At 36.6% G+C, this 19,174-nt stretch overlaps 1 protein-coding gene across 4 annotated transcripts in view; it reads right to left on the bottom strand.

The window, feature by feature from the left end:
• LOC102960412 (A disintegrin and metallopeptidase domain 3-like) overlaps positions 1-19,174 on the bottom strand; it is a 112,516-nt gene that overhangs the window by 33,397 nt on the left and 59,945 nt on the right. For all 4 annotated transcript variants that reach the window (XM_042983391.1, XM_042983393.1, XM_042983389.1 and 1 more), the window contains exon 12: positions 18,708-18,894. In XM_042983391.1, coding sequence (XP_042839325.1) covers positions 18,708-18,894 — 187 coding nt within the window. The remainder of the gene's footprint in view (positions 1-18,707; positions 18,895-19,174) is intronic.

Here is a 19,174-nt window from a genome sequence, read left to right as displayed (position 1 = left end):
ATAGCATATCTCTTAGTTAATTACAATCACAGTATGATTTTGACTTCTGTACTTATTTTTAACACCACTTCTTTTAAAGTTAATATATTTCCAGTATAGGAAAAAGAATGAAATTATTTATGGTTCCATGCTCAAGAAACTGAACTGTTAGAAATGTAATTAAATTTCTTTTTTTAACGTTTATTTATTTGAGGGAAGGAGGAGGGGAGAGAGAGAGAGAGAGAGAGAGAGAGAGAGAGAGAGTCCCAAGTGAGCTCATGCTCAATGCAGAGCCTAATCCAAGGCTTGATCTCACAACCATGAGACCATGACCTGAGCTGAAATCAAGCTGTATACTTAATAACTGAGCCACCTAAGCATCCCAAATGCAATTTCTGTCAATCTTATTTGTGTTCATAAATATAACACTGTAAATCTAAAAGTACTTTGAGAGAGAGAGAGAGAGAGAGAGAGAGAGAATCTTAAGCAGGCTTCATGCTTAGTGTGAAGCCCAACATGGTGCTCAATCCCACAACCCTCAAATCATGACCTGAGTTGAAATCAAGAGTTGGACGCTCAACCCACAGAGCCACCCAGGCACAGCTAACAGGTTATTGTACTAAAGGATATTTCAATGAAAATTTTGTTATTATTTTTTAGCTCTAAGATTTTACATTAAAGATTAATTCTAGAAGTTATTAGCCTATAGAGTACAAAAATATTAAAGCCTGTTTATAACATACTCATTTTCTTCTTTGTATACACTTATCTTTTAAGTGCAAGAGTAATGCTTCACAAGACTGTTAGTAATATTTAAAAATTAGTAAAGTGATAGGCAAAAATACTAAGTGTTTACATCTGTTTGAGTTTTGTTATTTTTATTACAAGTATGCTGAAAATTCTATATATATATATATACATCTTCTGGTTTATTTTATATTTCTGCATGTATATTTATGTTAAGGTATTCTTGTCTTTATTTCCTTTATTTGTATGCACTTTTACGTTAATTATCTTAACCCTGGCTACTGATTTATCTTTACTATGTTTTACAATTTGTCATTGACCTGATTTTGGTTTTGGCACTTTTGGGGTTATTCTGGGTAATTTTTTGATAATACGATATTGTGAAATGATAGACTCATGATATCTGATAACTATCATCTTTTTTGTGTGGTTCTTGAATTTATAGATAAAACTTTCTTTCACCCTAACCCCAGTAAATATGTGAGGTTTTGTAAAATATTTGCATTATATGTATTATGTATTTATTTTTATGTTGAATGGTTTGAATAGTATATTGTGAAAGAAGCTATAATGATGTATCTTTTTCTCAAAACAGAGGTTCAATTTATCAGTTGCTTTTATAGAATAATAATTTATTCCTGATCTTTTGTAATCCCTGGATTATCATATACTATCCTATATAAAATCATATATAATGTCAATGTCTTCAATTATACTAACTGCATATAACTAAAGTGTATTTAAAAATTTTATTATTATAGGGGTGCCTGGGTGGCTCAGTCATTTAAGCATCCAACTTTGGCTCAGATCATGATCTTGCACAAGTTTGAGCCCTGCAATGGGCTCTGTGCTGACAGCTCAGAGCCTGGAGCATGCTTCAGATTCTATGTCTCCCTCTCTACCCCTCCCCCGCTTGCCCTCTGTCTCTGTCTCTGTCTCTCTCTCTCTCTCTCTCTCAAAAATAAATTAAAAAAATAAATTTTATTATTATACACATGTTTTAATATTTACAGAAGACATTTTTACATTTTCATGTTTCATTAATAAAAAAATGTATTATGCTTCATAATATAAATATTTTCATAAAATATTATCAAGATTATTTAGTAAAGACAGAAAATGGAACACATTAGCTATTAATATTTCAGGGGAAAAAAACCCTAAAATCAATGACATGAAAAGGGAAAACCTCCAAAGGCTAGAATCAAAGAGAGTCTACAGTGAAGAATATGTTTTGAAAATACTCGATTTACAATTGAAAGCTACACTAAACTCGGGGCTTAGAAATGTGTTTTTCTTCCAAGATTTTATTTAAATTCAAGTTACTTAAGATATAATGCAATTTTGGTTTCAGGAGATTTTTTAGTGATTCATCACTTACATATAACACCTAGTGCTCATCATGAAAACTTCCCTCTTTAATACCTATCACCCATTTATCACATTTCCCCACCGACCTCCCCTCCAGCAACCCTCAGTTTGTTCTCTACAGTTAAAAGTCTCTATGGCTTGCCTCCCTTTAAGTTTTTATCATGTTTTATTTTTCCTTACATTCCCATGTTCATCTGTTTTGTTTCTTAAATTCCATATATGAGTGCAACCATATGGTATTTGTCTTTCTCTGACTTATTTTGCTTAACATAATACAGTGATTTTATCCACATCTTCAAAATGGCAAGATTATATTCTTCTTGATGGCTGAATAATATTACATTGTGTATATATACACCACATCTTCTTTATCCATTCATCAGTCCATGGACGTTTGGGATCTTTCCATAATTTGGCTATTCTTGATAGTGCTGCTATAAACATAGGGATGCATGAGCCCCTTCAAATCAGTACTTTTGTATCCTTTGGATAAATACCTAGTAGTGCAATTGCTGGATTTTAGGGTAGTTCTATTTTTAACTTTTTGAGAACCTCAAAACTGTTTTCCAGAGTGGCCGCACCAGTTTGCATTCCCACCAACACTGTAAGAGGGTTCCCCTTTCTTTGCATCCTTACCAACATCTTTTGTTTTCCTGTGTTGTTTATTTTAGCCATTCTTATAGGTGTGAGGTGATATCTCATCATGGTTTTGATTTGTATTTCCCTGATGATGAGTGATGTTGATCATCTTTCCATGTGTCTGATAACCATCTTTATGCCTTCTTTGGAAAAAATGTCTCTTCATGCCTTCTGCTCATTTTTAACTGGATTATTTGGGTGTTAAGTTTGTATTTTGGGGCGTTGACTTTGATAATTTGGTTTTAGATTTTGGATACTAACCGTCTATCTGATATGTCATCTGAAAATATCTTCTCCCATTCCATATGGGGCCTTTTAGTTTTGTTGTTTCCTTTACTGTGCAGAAGCTTTTTACCTTGATGAAGTCACAATAGCTCAGGTTTGCTTTTGTTTCCCTTGCCTCTGGAGACATGTCTAGTAAGAAGTTGCTGCACCAAGGTCAAAGATGTTGCTACTTGTGTTCTCCTCTAGGATTTAGTGGTTTTCTGTCTCACATTTAGGTGTTTCATCCATTTTGAATTTAGTTTTGTATATGGTGTAAAAAAGTGGTCCAATTTCATTTTTCTGCATGTCACCATACAGTTTTCCCAACACCATTTGTTGAAGAGACTGTCTTTTATCCATTGGATAGGCTTTCTTCCTTTGTTGAAGATTAATTGTCTATACATTTGTTGGTCCATTTCTAGGTTTCCTATTCTGTTCCATTGATCTTTGTGTCTGTTTCTGTGCCAGTACCATACTGTCATGATGACTACAGCTTTGTAATGTAGCTTGAAGTCCAAAATTGTGATGCCTCCAGTTTGGTTTTCTTTTTCAACATTACTTTGGCTATTCAGGGTCTTTTGTGGTTCCATACAAATTTTAGAATTGCTTTTTCTAGCTCTGTGAAAAATGCCGGTGGTATTTTGATAAGAATTCAATTGAATGTGTAGACTGCTTTGGGTATTAAATATATTTTAACAATATTTGTTCTTCCAATCCATGAGTATAGATTATTTTTTCATTTCTTTGTGTCTTCTTCAATTTCTTTCATGGAGCACTTAGTTCTTTTACAGTCAGAGTAACTATTGATAGATATGAATTTAGTGTCATTTATTACCTGTAAAGTTGCTGTTCATGTAGATTGTTCATTTCTATTTTTGGTGATTTTGGTATTTCTTTCTCTCCCAAAGGGTCCCATTTAATATTTCTTGTGGAGCTGGTTTAGTGTTCACGAACTCCTTTAGTTTTTGCTTGTCTTGAAAACTCTTTATCTCTCCTTCTATTTTGAATGAGAGCCTTGCTGAATAAAGTATTCTTGGCTGCAATATTTCCCATTAAGCATGTTGAATATGTCATGAAACTTTCTTCTGGCCTGCCAAGTTTCTGTGGACAGGTCTGCTGCTAACGTTATGTGTCTAACTTTGTAGTTTAAGGACCTTTGTCCCTAACTGTTTACAGAATTCTCTATCTTTGCAAGTTTCACTAAGGTATGTCTTGGTGCTGACTTGATTTTGTTGATTTTGAGGGGAGTTTGCTGTGCCTCTTGGACTTGAATACCTGTTCCTTCCCCAGATTAGGAAAGTTCTCAGTATAATTTGTTCAAATAACCTCCTTCCCCCTTTTCCCACTCTTCTTCTGGGTTGCTATGATATGGATATTATTGCACTTTATGGAATAGCTGAGTTCCCTAAGCCTGTATGTGTGATGTTTTCTTCCCTTCCTCTTTTCAGCTTCATTAGTTTCCATAATTTTATCTTCTATATAACCTATTCCTTCCTCTGCTTCTCCCCGTTGTGATTAACTCAAGTTGGTTTTGCATCCCACTTATAGCATTTTTATTGCAGCCTGACTAGTTTTTCAGCCTTTTATCTCTGAAGCAAGGATGTCTCTGGTGTCTTCTATGCTTTTTTCAAGACCAGCTAGTATTCTTAAGACTTTTGTTCTAAATTCTTGTCATATATATTGCTTATATGTGTTTTGAGCAAATCCCTGGCTGTGATTTCTTCTTGATCTTTCTTTTGGGGAGTATTCCTCCATCTTGCCATTTTTGCCTAGGTTTCTGTCTTTTGCAAGTTATGAGAACTTGTGTTTCCTGTTCCTGAGAGTAATGCTATATGAAGAGGTCATACACTGTCCATGGCCTGGAGCTTCAGGAAGTGTTTCTGGTGTATGCTGTGTGCACTGTGTTGTGTTTTGGCTGGTCTTTCCCACACGTCAGTCCTATGCAGAGTTCCTCCTTGCTTGCACTGGGGAGCGTTCGGACCGTTACCCAGGTGTGCTTTGATTTGTTTGGTAAAATAAGCCTAATTTTTTGTTTTAAGGTTTTTAACTTTATTCATTTTTGAGAGACAGAGAAAGACAGAGCATGAGCAGGGAAGGGGCAGAGAAAGGGAGACACAGAATCCAAGGCAAGCTCCAGGCTCGGAGCCATCAGCACAGAGCCCGACGAGGGGCTTGAACCCACGAACTGCAAGATCATGACCTGAGCTGAAGTCGGTTGCTCAACTGACTGAGCCACCCAGGCGCCCCAAAATAAGCCTAATTTTAAAAAAGCCTGATTCCCCCTTCCAAAAGAGAGAGAGAGAGAGAGAGAGAGAGAGAGAGAGAGAGAAGGAAAAAGAGCCAAAAAAAAATGATAAAAAATAACTATAAACCTGATTCCAAAAAAAAAAAAAAAAAAGAGAGAGAAAGAACGAAAGAAAGGAAGAAAAGGAGATGAAAATAAACGAATGAACCAAAAACTATTAGACTGATTGCAAAAGAAAACTAAGAAAAAGAAAAGAAGCAAGGTTAGTCATATTTCCAGCAAAACTGAATCTGATGCTTTGGAGCACTCTATGATCAGTAAGTAGTCTTGCTGCATAAGGGGTCCCTGTGTTGTTCCTCTGGGGGAGAGGCCCTGCTTTGGGTCACAGTCAGATCTTCCTTAGTAAAGATTCCCCTGCAGGGTGCAGGGTGCAGGATGCAGGGTTTGGTACAAGAGGTTCCAGCCTATACCGGGGGCACTGTGTGGCTCACTGAAGTCCAAGTGGGGAAGATGGTGTCGCCCTGCTTTCTTATCCCCAGACGGGAGCCCTCACAGGGAAGTGAACAATCCCCCTTCCTGTGTCCCAGGTTTCCATCAGATCCCTGCCCTCATACCTGGTGCCACAATTCTACTGTGTTTTATCTCTGGCACACAGCTGGGATTCAAAACTCCAAATCTTAAAGGATCCGGAAGTGTGAACCCACTCCCCTCCTCCAGAGGAGAGCCTCACAGTGCTGCACTTGGCGCCTGTGCAGTTTCACCACCGCACAGGTACCTGGAATTTATGGTAAAGCACAGCAACAAGGTGCAACCAGTTTTCCTGCCCTCTGCATGCACCTCTGTCCCTTGCTGTTGAACAGCTGCTCAATGTACCCGCTATGTCTTTTGTCCTTGGAGATGCAATATACCCTCTTCCAAATGTACTCCAGGAAGGAGAACATTCTCTCCCAGTGTGACCCAGGGGATGCCCACACAGTGCTGTCCACATTCCACTCCCAGGCCTCTGCCCTCCTCCCCAGGAGCACCACTGCCTGCCCATCTCCACTCTGGTGAATAGCAGGGATTTCTAAAACCTCAGAATTTGAGCTTCACTGTTTACAAAAACTTACAATAGTCAGTTCCTCTTGACTTCCCGGTCAATGGTTTTAGAGGAGTGTTTTTCTTGCATGAACCCAACATGCTGCTCTCTCTCCCCCTTTCTCCTTCACTGTCTTCTCTCTACAAAAAAGGCTCCCTCCCCTCTGTGGCACTGTGGCTTTTCTTTTCCCCAATTCATGTATCTGCCCCTTGTATTTGTCACGTCTCCCCCTCTAATTGTGCAAATTGTTCTCTTAATCCTCAGATTGATATCCTAGGTCTTCAAAATGATTTGGAATTGATCTAGCTATGTTCTAGGGTCCTCTTACTACTCCACCATCTTAACTCTTCCTGGGCTTACAAATAAATGTTCAATGAACTGTAGTTTAAAAATGGAATCCCATGGGGCACCCGGGTGGCTCAGCTGGTTAAGTGTCCAACTTCAGCTCAGGTCATGATCTCACAGTTTGTGAGTTCGAGCCCCACATCAGACTCTGTGCTGACAGCTCAGAGCCTGGAGCCTGCTTCAGATTCTGTGTCTCCCTTTCTCTCTGCTCTTCCCTTGCTCATGCTCCGTCCCTCCCTCTCCTTCGAAAATAAATAAACATTTAAAAAAAACACTTTTTTAAAATGGAATCCCATTATGGGACTGAATGTGAGACCTTTTTAAAATAGGTAACTGTGGTTTGCAATTGATAATTTAGAGAAATCAAAAGGACTTTTTTAACTCCTAGTTTTCCCAACTTTTATCAAATGTCTCTTCAGTACTTAATATCATAATTTTTTATCTCTTTATTAATTTTGACATATGTTGAAAAGTATTGAAATGCTTCTCTATTTCTGGAATAAACTCCAAAAGTATACTCTTTTTCATATGTTCACTGGGATTATTTGACAATTTTGATTTAAACATTTTGCAGTAATTTTCCAAAACATGAATCAGTCATTCAAAGTAATGCTAAGCTGGTTATTGGAGGAATCAACAGCTTCCATGATTTAATTCTATGTGTATGTGCCTGTGAAGGGCACTGGAAATAGAGATTTTTAAAATGTACACAATTAATAACATTCAGAAATATGAGATATTTACACTTTAATTTAGAGACATCTAAATAAATGGAACAATATACCAGGTTCATGGTTTGAAAATCACATCATGAATATGGCTGTTCCCCACAAATTCATGTATAGATTCAAAAAACCCCAATCAAAATTTCTGCAATGTTTTTTTTTATTTTTTAGGGGGTGTGGTAAAAATGGAAAATTTGATTCCAAATTTCACATAGAAATGCAAAAACCTAAAATCACCAAATCCATATTCAGAAAAAAGTATAAAATATGAAGACACAATTTACCTGATTTTGTGAATTAGGGTAAGAATAGCTGATTAGTTTAAGGGGAGATATATGGATCGATGGAACACAAAGTAGGTGATGAACTGTTTTTCAATAAAGGTACCATGGTAATTCCATGGGAAGAGAAGATCGTTTCCCAATAAATGGGGTTAGAGCAATTAGATATATACAGAGAGAGAAAAATATGCCCTAATACTTAACTTACAAAAATTACTCAAAATGGATCATAGGCATATACATAAAAGCTAAAATCAATAAACTTCTACAATACTTATGAGAAAGCTTAACAACTTTGGGTCAGATAGGAAACAAAATACAGAACCAAGCCACATACTGGGGAGATAATCTGGCAAAATATTTGCATGTAGTTTATATTAAGAATTTTTATACATGATAAAAAAACAAACATTAAAATATGTAAAATATGTGAACATTCAAAAGAGAGACATTTGAATGTCTCATAATCATATAAGACACAGTCCAATACAAATTAGTCATCAGGAAGATAAAATTAAAACTGCAATGAAATACCAGCACACCTTAAAATGACTAAAATATAAGACTGGAAGTAACAAAAGTTGGTAACAATAAGGAACAACTGCCACTCTCATACATAGATGGTTGAAATGTAAAATACTGTAAGAACTTTAAAATGCAGTTTGATGGCTTTTTACACATTTAATAGTATAATTAACATGTGACCCAATAATTCTATTCCTAGAAATTTACCCAAGATATGTGAAAACTTATGTCTAAAAAAGACATGAATATTCTTTAGAAGCATTTTTCAGAATACTCAAAAACAAAAACAACCTAAGAGATCATTAATAATTGCATGAATCGGGGTGCCTGGGTGGCTCAATCAGTTGAAAGTCTGACTCTTGGTTTTGGCTCGGGTCACAATCTCACAGTTTGTGCGTTTAAGCCCCGCTTTGGACTCTGCACTGACAGTGCAGAGCCTGCTTGAGATCTTTCTCCCTCTCTCGTTGCCCCTCTCCCCGCTCAAAATAAATTAGAAAAATTGCATGAATCCACAAACTATGTCATATTCATACAAAGAAATACTACTCCACAGTAAATACCAATGAACTACAGATACATTTAATCATGCAGTTGAATATCAAAATTATAGGCAAAAAATCTAGAATTAAAAAGGATCCATACTCTATTATTTCACTTATGTGAAGTTCAGTAGTGGGCAAAAATAATGTGAGAGAATTAGAAGTTTCAGATACTAATGGGATTGACTTAGACTCCTCCAAGTCAGTGGTGGTAATGTCAGTGTCCTAATATTTCTTTTATCCACATCTAATTAAATATAACATAAGTAGAATTTAAAAACAAAACTCAGTAAACCAGAAGGAAAACAATATAAACAAATATAATGAGGACTACCTAGACACATCCTAAGTCCTTGTGCTGAAATGAAAGACAAAGTCACAATGCTTTTATGAATACAAAGACAGATGGGTTCTAAGGATCATCTGTCCAGGTTTGGAGCTGACTTGGTTGCTGAAGTCTTCATTGATAATGGGTACAAATGGTCTTTGACCACCATTGTTGAGATTCCTGATGAGTTCCATCAGTGGAGGTTGGTGGTCTTGTAATACCAAGGAAAGATTATTGTGGTTGTATTCACTCACCTACACTATATCAAGAAAATAAAACTACTTTTCTTTTGTTGGTGGCCATTACTATAGACAGAAAAATCCCTGGTGAGCAAGAACAGTTAGTCACTCTATAATTTACTGAGATATATTCTTACAATGTATTAGAGGGAAGGAATTAGAGATATATTTAGTCAAAAGCCTAATGAAATCCTAAAAACTAGGATCATCTGACTAACACTTTAGGGATCAATGCAGGTTTTTCCAGATTTGAAGGCTAGGAAGTCATTTGGTCACTTAAGAATCAACTTCATGCTCTAAGCACCACTGGTCAGTGACCACTCTAGTTAATGATATGAAGATGGAGGGTTAGAATGTAAAGACTTATTGTAGCTTACTGCAGTAGGTCCTGTTAAAAGATAAATTGAGGCACATTAAAATTTTTAAGATAAATTCTTAGCAAAATTCCATTCAAACTGGGCAGCATTCAATCTAGCAAAAGAAAGATTTGAGGAGATTCCATTTGTATACAGAATGAAAGACTTTTATAGGCAGAAGGGAGTAGGAACAAGGTAATTATACTGGCAGAAAAGCATGTTTATTATTGCAAATTTCCGTTCCTTTAGGGGATAGCAGGGGTCTATCAGGCAAATAACTTGTGCTGATAAGGTGATTCCTGATAGACTGATTGAGGATTCTATTTCTGTGAGAGCCAAGACAAAACTGTAATGAAGTCTTGGTGTGGTAGCATGGGAATTAGCCAAAGTGACTCCACTTTAGGTCTGTTGTCATGTTTTTAATAGTCTGTATAGCTATAATAAAACAGTGGCCTACCCAAGATAAATTCCTATTTAGATGTCCTTGAAACCCAGTGGGGCAAGCCACCACTTCCTTTTGCTTCACTGTGACTCCAGCCTAGGTTTCTAATAAAGACTAAGAGTGCCCAGATGATGAAATAGGCAAGCAAATCAAATAATCAGTTCAGAGACAACTGAATTGCCTCTTCTGTCCCAGGAATAATCTCTAAAAACCTATTCAGTAACTGGGATATAAAGTACCCCAAGTAAACACTATGGCAAAAGATAGACAAAATTCCCTGCAAGCCAAGGGCAAAAAAATAAGACAACCAATAGTTCATGGCCATGTAGATCTGGATGTTAGGACATAGAAAGTCTGATGAGGAATTTGATGGTCTGTTGTTGGGAGAGACACAGAGACAGCACAAGGGGCAGAGAGAGAGAGGGAGAGAGAATCTCAAGCAGGCTCCATGCTGTCAGTACACAGCCTGATGTGGGGCTCAGTCTCATGAACCGTGATATCATGACCTGAGTCAAAATCAAGAGTTGGATGATTAGCTGACTGAGCCTCTCAGGCACCCCCAAAATGTATTCTTAAAGGAGAAATTTGAAAAGGTAAGTGCACAACCAAGAGTTAGCTCCCAGTGGAACACACACTCAAGACAGGCAGTAGAGGCTTTAAATACGGTAATTTCCTTGAAGGGGACAGATGGAGAGGAAGTCCAAACTGACTATAAAATAACCGAAACACGTAATTAAACGTCGTATTTTTCTTTTATTCCCTCTGTGTCTATCCCCAACACACGAGGCTACCGAGACAAGAAGGTAGCAAATAAGAGTCAAGGAGTGGTAGGCACTAACACGGTCCCCTTTTTACTGCCATATTTCTTCACAGAATCAAGGTGATAATGAATAAAAATGATCATTACCACGAGGTCAAAACTCCCAAGGTGATCCTGCTATGGTTCATGTATCAGTGGATGCGAGATGTTCTAAGATGGCAAAGATATATAAGAAATAAACTGCTGAACTACCTAAAGATGAACGTAGCCAAATGGTTTGGTTTGCTATGGTAAGGATGGGAAAAGGGTAAAGTGGTGTTGCAGACACTAGTCATACTGATCACTTGGCCATGGAATAAGAGAACAACCCCAACAGGTAGAGAAGAAACATCTTAGTCTCAGAGGTCAAGGGTGGGAGGAGAGTCAATTAAACTCTTGGCTCTCACTCACAAGACACATGACCTGGCCTTGCCAATTCAGAATGCTTTGATGATCTTGTCCCAGACTATCACCAATTCCTTTAACCTAAAGGTTGGATACCCATTCTATTAGGAAACCATAAGCTGAGACTTGTTAACTGTAGAGGTAGACAGCTTCTGCCCAGATAAACTTTTGAGCACTGATATGGTTCCTCTTAGCCAGCTACATTTTATTAACTCTAGAGATCTGCATTTACTACCTTATAAGGGAAAACAAAACTTTCTTGTGTACTCTCCTCAGGCCCATAGCTACTACTCTGATTGCTAGATCTATCAATTCACTGACCTTCTTGAAAACCTTTAGCTGGTTTTTTTAAGCAGTTTCTTGTTAGTTTCTTTTTTAAAGATTTTATTTTTAAGTAATCTCTATACCCAACGTGGGGCTTGAACTCACATCCCTGTAATCAAGAGTCACATTCCACCAACTGAGCCAGCCAGGTGCCCTCTATTAGCTATTTCTTTAAATACTTTAGATATTCTAAGATTACCTCCTACATGTCCCTTCTGGCATTTATGTTTCTCTTACATTAATAATCCTGCCTTTCAGTTTCCTAAGAACTGGACCCCAATCTCACATTAGCAAAATGCTGCTGAGATTCCTACAAATGTCTTGGCAACAATGATTTCTCCCAAAATAGGCCAATGTATTGGATCTAGGCTTGCTAGTATAGCCAAATTATTTTTCTCTTCAGAAAACTGCAGGCTGCTTGGCAGCAAATGGTTAAACATATTCAAAGGTTTGCCTATCAAAAGAAATACATAATTGGTTTACTTTTGTACTCATTTCCTATTTCTCCTATCAAAAAAATTTACCATACTTAATGGCTTAAATAATACATGCATTATTTTATAGTTCTGGAAGTCGAAAGTCCAAAAGGTGTCTTACCTGGACTAAAATTGAAATGTTGAAAGCTGTGCATTCCTTGGGAACTCTTGAGAAAATCCATTTCCCTACCTTTTACAGCTTCTAGAGGCCACCTGCATTCTTTGCTTAATGGAATCTTCATCTTCAAAATCACAGTACATCTCCAAATATCATTTTCACGTGTCCTCTGACTCTGACCTGCCCCCTGTCATTATTACATTGGACCTGCTCAGATAATATAGAATACCTAACACTCTCAAAGTCCCTAACTTGATCATATCTTCAAAGACCCTTTTACCATGTAAGGCAAAATTACAGGTGCATTGCACATATAAACAAACTGCCGAAAAAATTCCAAATATCTTTTGAGGCATACACGTGAACATTTCCATGTGTCTGCTCTATATGTTACAAAATGCAGTTGCTACAACTATTCTTTCTGGCTTATCCATACCATCATTTCCATAGATCCTAATCATCACGGAGGTGACCCCAATTCAATATGGCAGGATACTAAGGGCAGGAACACCAGCAGAAAAGAATCACTGGGAAATGATGGATTATGGTTATCAAGGGTGGCACTAGGGTAGAGCAGGCAAGCCACCTAGGACTACAAATTTTTAGAAGGCACACACTCTAAGGCCATGCAATTGCTGACTCCACATGTTTCATGGAAGTGATGGTTCCAACTGGCTACCTTAGGAAACATTCTTCCCTAAGGAGGGGATTAGACCATGGAGAGGAGAGGTGGAAAGCTGGCAGCTGGAGGCTCCAAAGAGGACAGAGAAGTTTATCAGCAGGGTCTGAAAGCCAATAACTCCCAAAACAAAGGGAGCATTCCAAATCTAAAGGTGCTAACCTGTGAAAAAGAGACAGGAGCAATTCAGGGATTTCTGGTTTCAGCTGTGACATGTAAAGAGGCTGGAAGTATCACTCCCACCTTAACTAAAGAAAAAAAAAAAGCAGAACGAAGGCAATTGAATAGGGAATGATCTTTTGTAGATGTTGCTGGAGTAACTAAATGTGGATATGCAAAAAAAAAAAAAAAAAAGGATTGACATATAGACTTTTATCTTTTCTGCAAAAATCAACTCAAAATGGATCAGAGAAAAAAAGTTAAGGAGAAGGGAAAGAGGATAGCATAAGTGAAGCACAGGGGAGTTTTTACCGTGGTGAAACTATTCTGTGTGATCTATAATAGCGAATACAGGTCATTATAAATTTTATCAAAATCCTCCGAATTGTCTAACACAAAAAGTGAACCTTAATGTAGACTATTGAATTTAGTTAATTATAGTGTATAAATACTGGCTGATCCACTATAAGAAATGTACAAGAATAAGATGCTTATAATAGAAAAACTGTATGCTGGAATTGGGGTAGAGGGTGGGGTGGGTATATAGAACTCACTGCAGTATCTGTTGGATTTTGTTGTAAATCTATTACTATATTTTAAAAAATCATAATTTATTTTTTAAATAGATTGAAACTATGCACAGGTAAAACATACATTCTGCAAATGTATGTTTGTGCTTATTAAAGACTGGAACTAACCTGGCTATTGGTTTTTTTATGCCTTTTATGTATTTTTGTTCTTGCATTAGTTTTTATCACTTGATAACTTTTTTCTTGGTTCTCAGATATGACACACATTCATAGTTTCTGTAATGATTGGATCAACTAAGAATGACCTATACTCCTAAAGTATTTCAAAGTTGTAAAATGTTGCATACAAGGGAAAAATAAAGAAGTACTGTCTGGGACTGGGGGAAGTCATGGATAATTAGAAGCTTGCATTATACTACTAAGATAAACAAGAAGTAAACACCATTGTTCCCAGAGTGAACAACAAATTAACCATAATTAAAATATTTTTCCATGAATGACCTTTGGCATATAGTAATGGGTATAACTAATACTTTTTATACTATTGTGGGACCAAATTCATTTTAATTTCATCAGACAATGCTTAGAGATCACAGCTTTACTGCTCTGGGTTCCCACAGTGATGGGCCTTCTCTGGATTATATTAATTCTTGTAAAATGTGAAATACTATCAAGTATGTAGACATTCTGCCACAATGATAACATTTTTATGTGGCCTGCACTGAAAAACTATTTTGTGTGTGTGCTGCATGATATTTAATATTTAAACATATATGACTACAGATAGACTTTATAATCCAAATAATATTCTTTTTTAAAATTTTTTAACATTTATTCATTTTTAAGAGATAGAGCACAAGTGGGAGAGGGGTAGAAAGAGAGAGGGAAACACAGAAACCGAGGAAGGCTCCAGGCTCTGAGCTCTCAGCACAGAGCCTGACGTGGGGCTTGAGCCCACGAACTGTGAGATCATGACCTGAGCTGAAGTCGGACACTTAGCCAACTGAGCCACCCAGGCTCCCCCCAAATAATATTCTTGATATGCTAGTATATAAGTCACCAAAAAAAGCAGCTAAGTTTCGTTGGGATAGGTGGAGTTCAGCAACAAGATCACTGAAGGCAATCCAGGATAATGGGGGTTAGGGGAGAAGAGCCCTTGAGCACTATGTCTGATTAGGACCCCATGCAATTGCAGGCATCTCAGACCAGTACACAGCTGATTTCATCCACTGGCCCTGAATTTCCTTTGATATTCACTGGCACGTTGGAACCAAAGAACTTTATCCCATAGTTATATAATGAAAATGTATGATTCTGATATTCTCATTAAAAGTTCTTCATGAAATAATCCAATGTAACAACAATACAATCTGATTGGGTGGGAAAATCCCCAAAAGTTCCACTATAAACAGATGGGCCCCTGACACTGGTAAACTCCACAGACAGGAAGCTGTTCACCCATAAGAAACAGATATCACCAGCCAACCTACTGCTTCACCTGAACCACTTGATCACGGGGTCTTGCCAACAAGACTCATCTCATGCCCAGAAAATGTAGTTTACTGGAGAAACAGTGTACCTCTGAGCCTTCTACCACATTGATGATAAATTGCTAATAATTTACAGAAGTGAATGCTGATGAAATAACCAAAAACTGTATGAAAGATATGCACAGACCACTCAAGAATAAAACCCAAAGTCAGATACTCTCAATTCAAAGAAATATACATATAAATAGCTCAGGACATAGCACATTCACCTACTGATGCATAGCCTAGAACAATGCAGGTACATGTGCAGCAGAAGACATGTGCCAGGAAAGACACAACTGCATGAATCTTAATAGTAAAAAATTCAAATAAACTTACATTTTCATTGACATAGAACAAACTATAATATTAATAAAATACTAAAAGCAATGAAAACAATTGGACTAAGCTACATTCAAAAACAGATGAACTTTGCAAGTGTAATATTGAGTAAAAGGCCAAGTGACAAAATGATATAAGCCATATGGTTGCTATGTAAAGGTAGAAAACAGTCAACCAAAGTATATTGTGTAAGGATGCAAAAATAGAAGAAAAACTGTGTTGAAGAGTAGTAAAGCAGTGAAATTGTAAATGATGATTGGAAGGAAGGGGCATCTGATTGGGAAGAGACATACAAAGAACTCCTTTGGCAGAGGTAAGATTTGTTTTGAACTGAATGCAAATTATTCAGGTGTGTGTTAAGTATCTGTTTGTTATACCCTTCATTCATATTTCATGTGTATTATATATTACAATGAAATGGTGAGTATGACATAATTTTTTTTGATAAACAAAAGTGGGCAGTGAATTTTCCTATCAAGAGAACAGTCCTAAAGTATATTTTAAGGAATAGGATATAATTCAAAAGGACATTATTTCAGAAAGAAACTTTCACATGCAAAAAAACCCTTAATAAATAAAAGGACTTGTAGGGGAAATAAAGCAACTGTTTTCTGAATACAATCTCTGCAGTAATAAAGATGACAAATTAAATATTTTGTAAAAATGTCATGTAAGTTATTGGGTTGTTGTGAGAAGTGAGATGATTCATTTTCAGAAATACCAAATACAAGCTGTGCTGACTAGTTAACAGTAGGTTTAACCTATTAGAAATATATATGAGCCCCGTCCCCTCCCCCGACACACACACACACACACACACACACACACACACACACACACACACCATAATGGAGTCCCAAAACTTCAGACACCTCACTTCCTGGTTCTTCCATTCTCCATTTCGCTGGCTTATTTCTTTTCAGACTTTGCAATGAGCATGCACCAAAGAACAAAGGAGAGATGGAAAGTCTCTATCACCTCAGGGAATGTACATTTGTTCCAATCAGACTACTTTTTGCCTTACATGGGCATAGGGACATCCAGGTAAGGCTGTAATCTCTGTAGTACTCAGCCAATGAGGAGCCAGGGGAGGGACATGCATGCTAGCAGATAAATTGTCTGCTGTAACTGCTCTCAGTGTGCCTGTCCATCAGACACCCGCTCTTGCAAGAACATTGATTAAAGCCTCGTCTCACTGTGCTCCGAGTTTCCAGTGTCCCTCTTTTGACTGGGTCAGTGAGCTTTTTCTAACAGTTGTAAATCCTGTTATTTTGGGGTAATGTGGTCTAGATATGGTTAAACATTACATATATATGGTTAAAAATGCAAATATAATCACTAAAGGGAAATTGAAAATACATATCCACTGAATCACTAGAAGAAATAGTGGAAGAAAGAATAACAAAACACATAGACCAAAAGAAATAAAAAAAAAATTCAATTGGAAAACAAATGTGGCAAAGTGAACACAGAAAACATAAACATTTTGAGACAAGTAAAGTTATAAATAATATGTAAGAAGTAATAATAGCTACATGTAGTGAGGTATCCTGGAGGAGATTCTGGGACAGAAAGATGCCATTAGGTAAAAACAAAGGAAATATGAACAAATTATGGACTTTAGTTAATTAAAAGAATATTCAAAAAGTAATAATCATGTTTAAGGGGATAATCTTATAAATCAAAGACAGAGTGAATAATAAATTAAAACCAAACATAGATATTGAACTTAATAGTACAGAAAAACTAAATGTAAATAGAAAATTATCAGGGAAATACCAATTAAAGAAAGTTATTATGTGTACAGATACAGATGTATGCCAGACCAGATAGACTTTAAAACCAAAAGAAACATGAGATAAACAGATTCAGTATTTATTTAAAGGCAAAATGTTAAATTTCTAGGAAGATATAAAAATTGTAAATATGTTTGCACCATATAAAAAGCTACAAAATATATAAAGCATGAATTAAGTAAATTATAGTGAGAATTAGGCAAATCCAACTCTATAGTTGAAGGTACCAACATTATTTCTTAAGTACTGAGAATTCAGGCAAACAAAACCAATAAAAATACAGATGTGAGTCATTCACTTAAAAATTATAATGCAATCAAGTATACAGAATTTTGTTCCAGTTAGTTTACATCTTCTCAAGCAAATGTGAAATATTCAAAATTATCTCCATTTATAAGTATATGAAAGCAGTCACAACAAAATTCAATGATTACTTATCTTACCAAGCACAACTAAAAAAAAAATAGCAAAAAGCTAAATAGAACAACACATCAAGACATTATTAATTAAATTCTGTGAAGTCAAAAGTTAAAATAAATGAAGATCTCACAAATGCAGGAACAGCAATTAGGAGATGAGGAGGTAAACAGCAACACACATTTAATAACTTAGTGAACCAATGCAGTCACTTTGGAGGAATTCAGGAGAGATGATTGAGGTGATAATTATAGAACTGATGTTAACATTGTTTGTGATACAGAAAGGTAGATATTACCATTAATGGTTACACAATGAAGAAACTCTACCTCCTCTGTTTTTTTTTTAAATTTTTTTATGTTTATTTATTTTTGAGAGAGAGACAGAGTGTGAGCAGGGAGGCGCAGAGAGAGACAGAGACACAGAATCCAAAGCAGGCTCTAGGCTCTAGCTGTCAGCACAGAGTCCAATGCCGGGGTCGAATCCACCGACTGTGTGAATTTCATGACCTGAGCCAAAGTTGGCAGTTTAACCAATTTAGCCATCCAGGCACCCTGAAAATCTACCTCTTTAATCCACGCTACACTTACCTGCTACTTAAACTCTTCAAATGCTTTAAATTCAAGATGAGTCAGTTATCACATGCCCCATATCTCCCTTAGATATCTGATAAATGGTGGAGCTTTTGAGAAAAAAAAAAATCTTTCCTTTTTATATCACATCTATAAGTCTACACAAGAAACACAAAGAAAAATCTTTATTTAAAAAAAATTAATGTTTATTTATTTTTGAGAGAGAGAGACAGACAGACAGACAGCACGATCAGGGGAGGGGAAGAGGGAGACAGCAAGACACAGAATCCGAAGCAGACTCCAGGCTCAGAGAGCTGCCAGCACAGAGCCCAACATGGCCCGAACCCACGAAACACAAAACCATGACCCAGAGCCACAGTTAGGCGCATAACCGACTGAGCCACCCAGGCTCCCCCAAAGAAAAATCTTTAGATAAGCAATTAATGTCTATCACTAACCTGTGAAGGACCACAATCACATTCCTCAGGCGGTTCCAAAATACCATTGCCACAGAGTGTATTTTTATCTTGGTAAGACACTTCTGAAACTATTTCATTCTGAAGACATCCAAATTCAGGCTGTGAAACCATACGGTTAAATTCATTCATGCTGCAACTGCTAAAAAACTTCACACCATGGGAATGTCTAAAAATAAATTATATTCTTCAGACAAATGGAATAAAGTCAGTTTTAAAGAAACCCTCTTCAACAGAGTACTATGAATTCTACATTTCACTTACTGGAGAGCCAAGGAGGGGAAAATACTATTTTCCTTAAGTTTTTATTTAAATACCAGTTACTTAACATACAGTGTCATATTGGTTTCATGTGCTTTTATTTTTAATACAAACCGTAAATAAAAGCAGTGAGTCCATTTTTATTATAATTCCATATAATAGACATCTACCACATAAAGGAAGTTAAA

The sequence above is a fragment of the Panthera tigris genome, chromosome B1, assembly GCF_018350195.1.
Source record: "Panthera tigris isolate Pti1 chromosome B1, P.tigris_Pti1_mat1.1, whole genome shotgun sequence".
Lineage (NCBI taxonomy): Eukaryota > Metazoa > Chordata > Mammalia > Carnivora > Felidae > Panthera > Panthera tigris.
The sequence above is the reverse complement of the archived record's forward strand: the minus strand, read 5'-3'. Positions and strand labels throughout refer to the sequence as shown.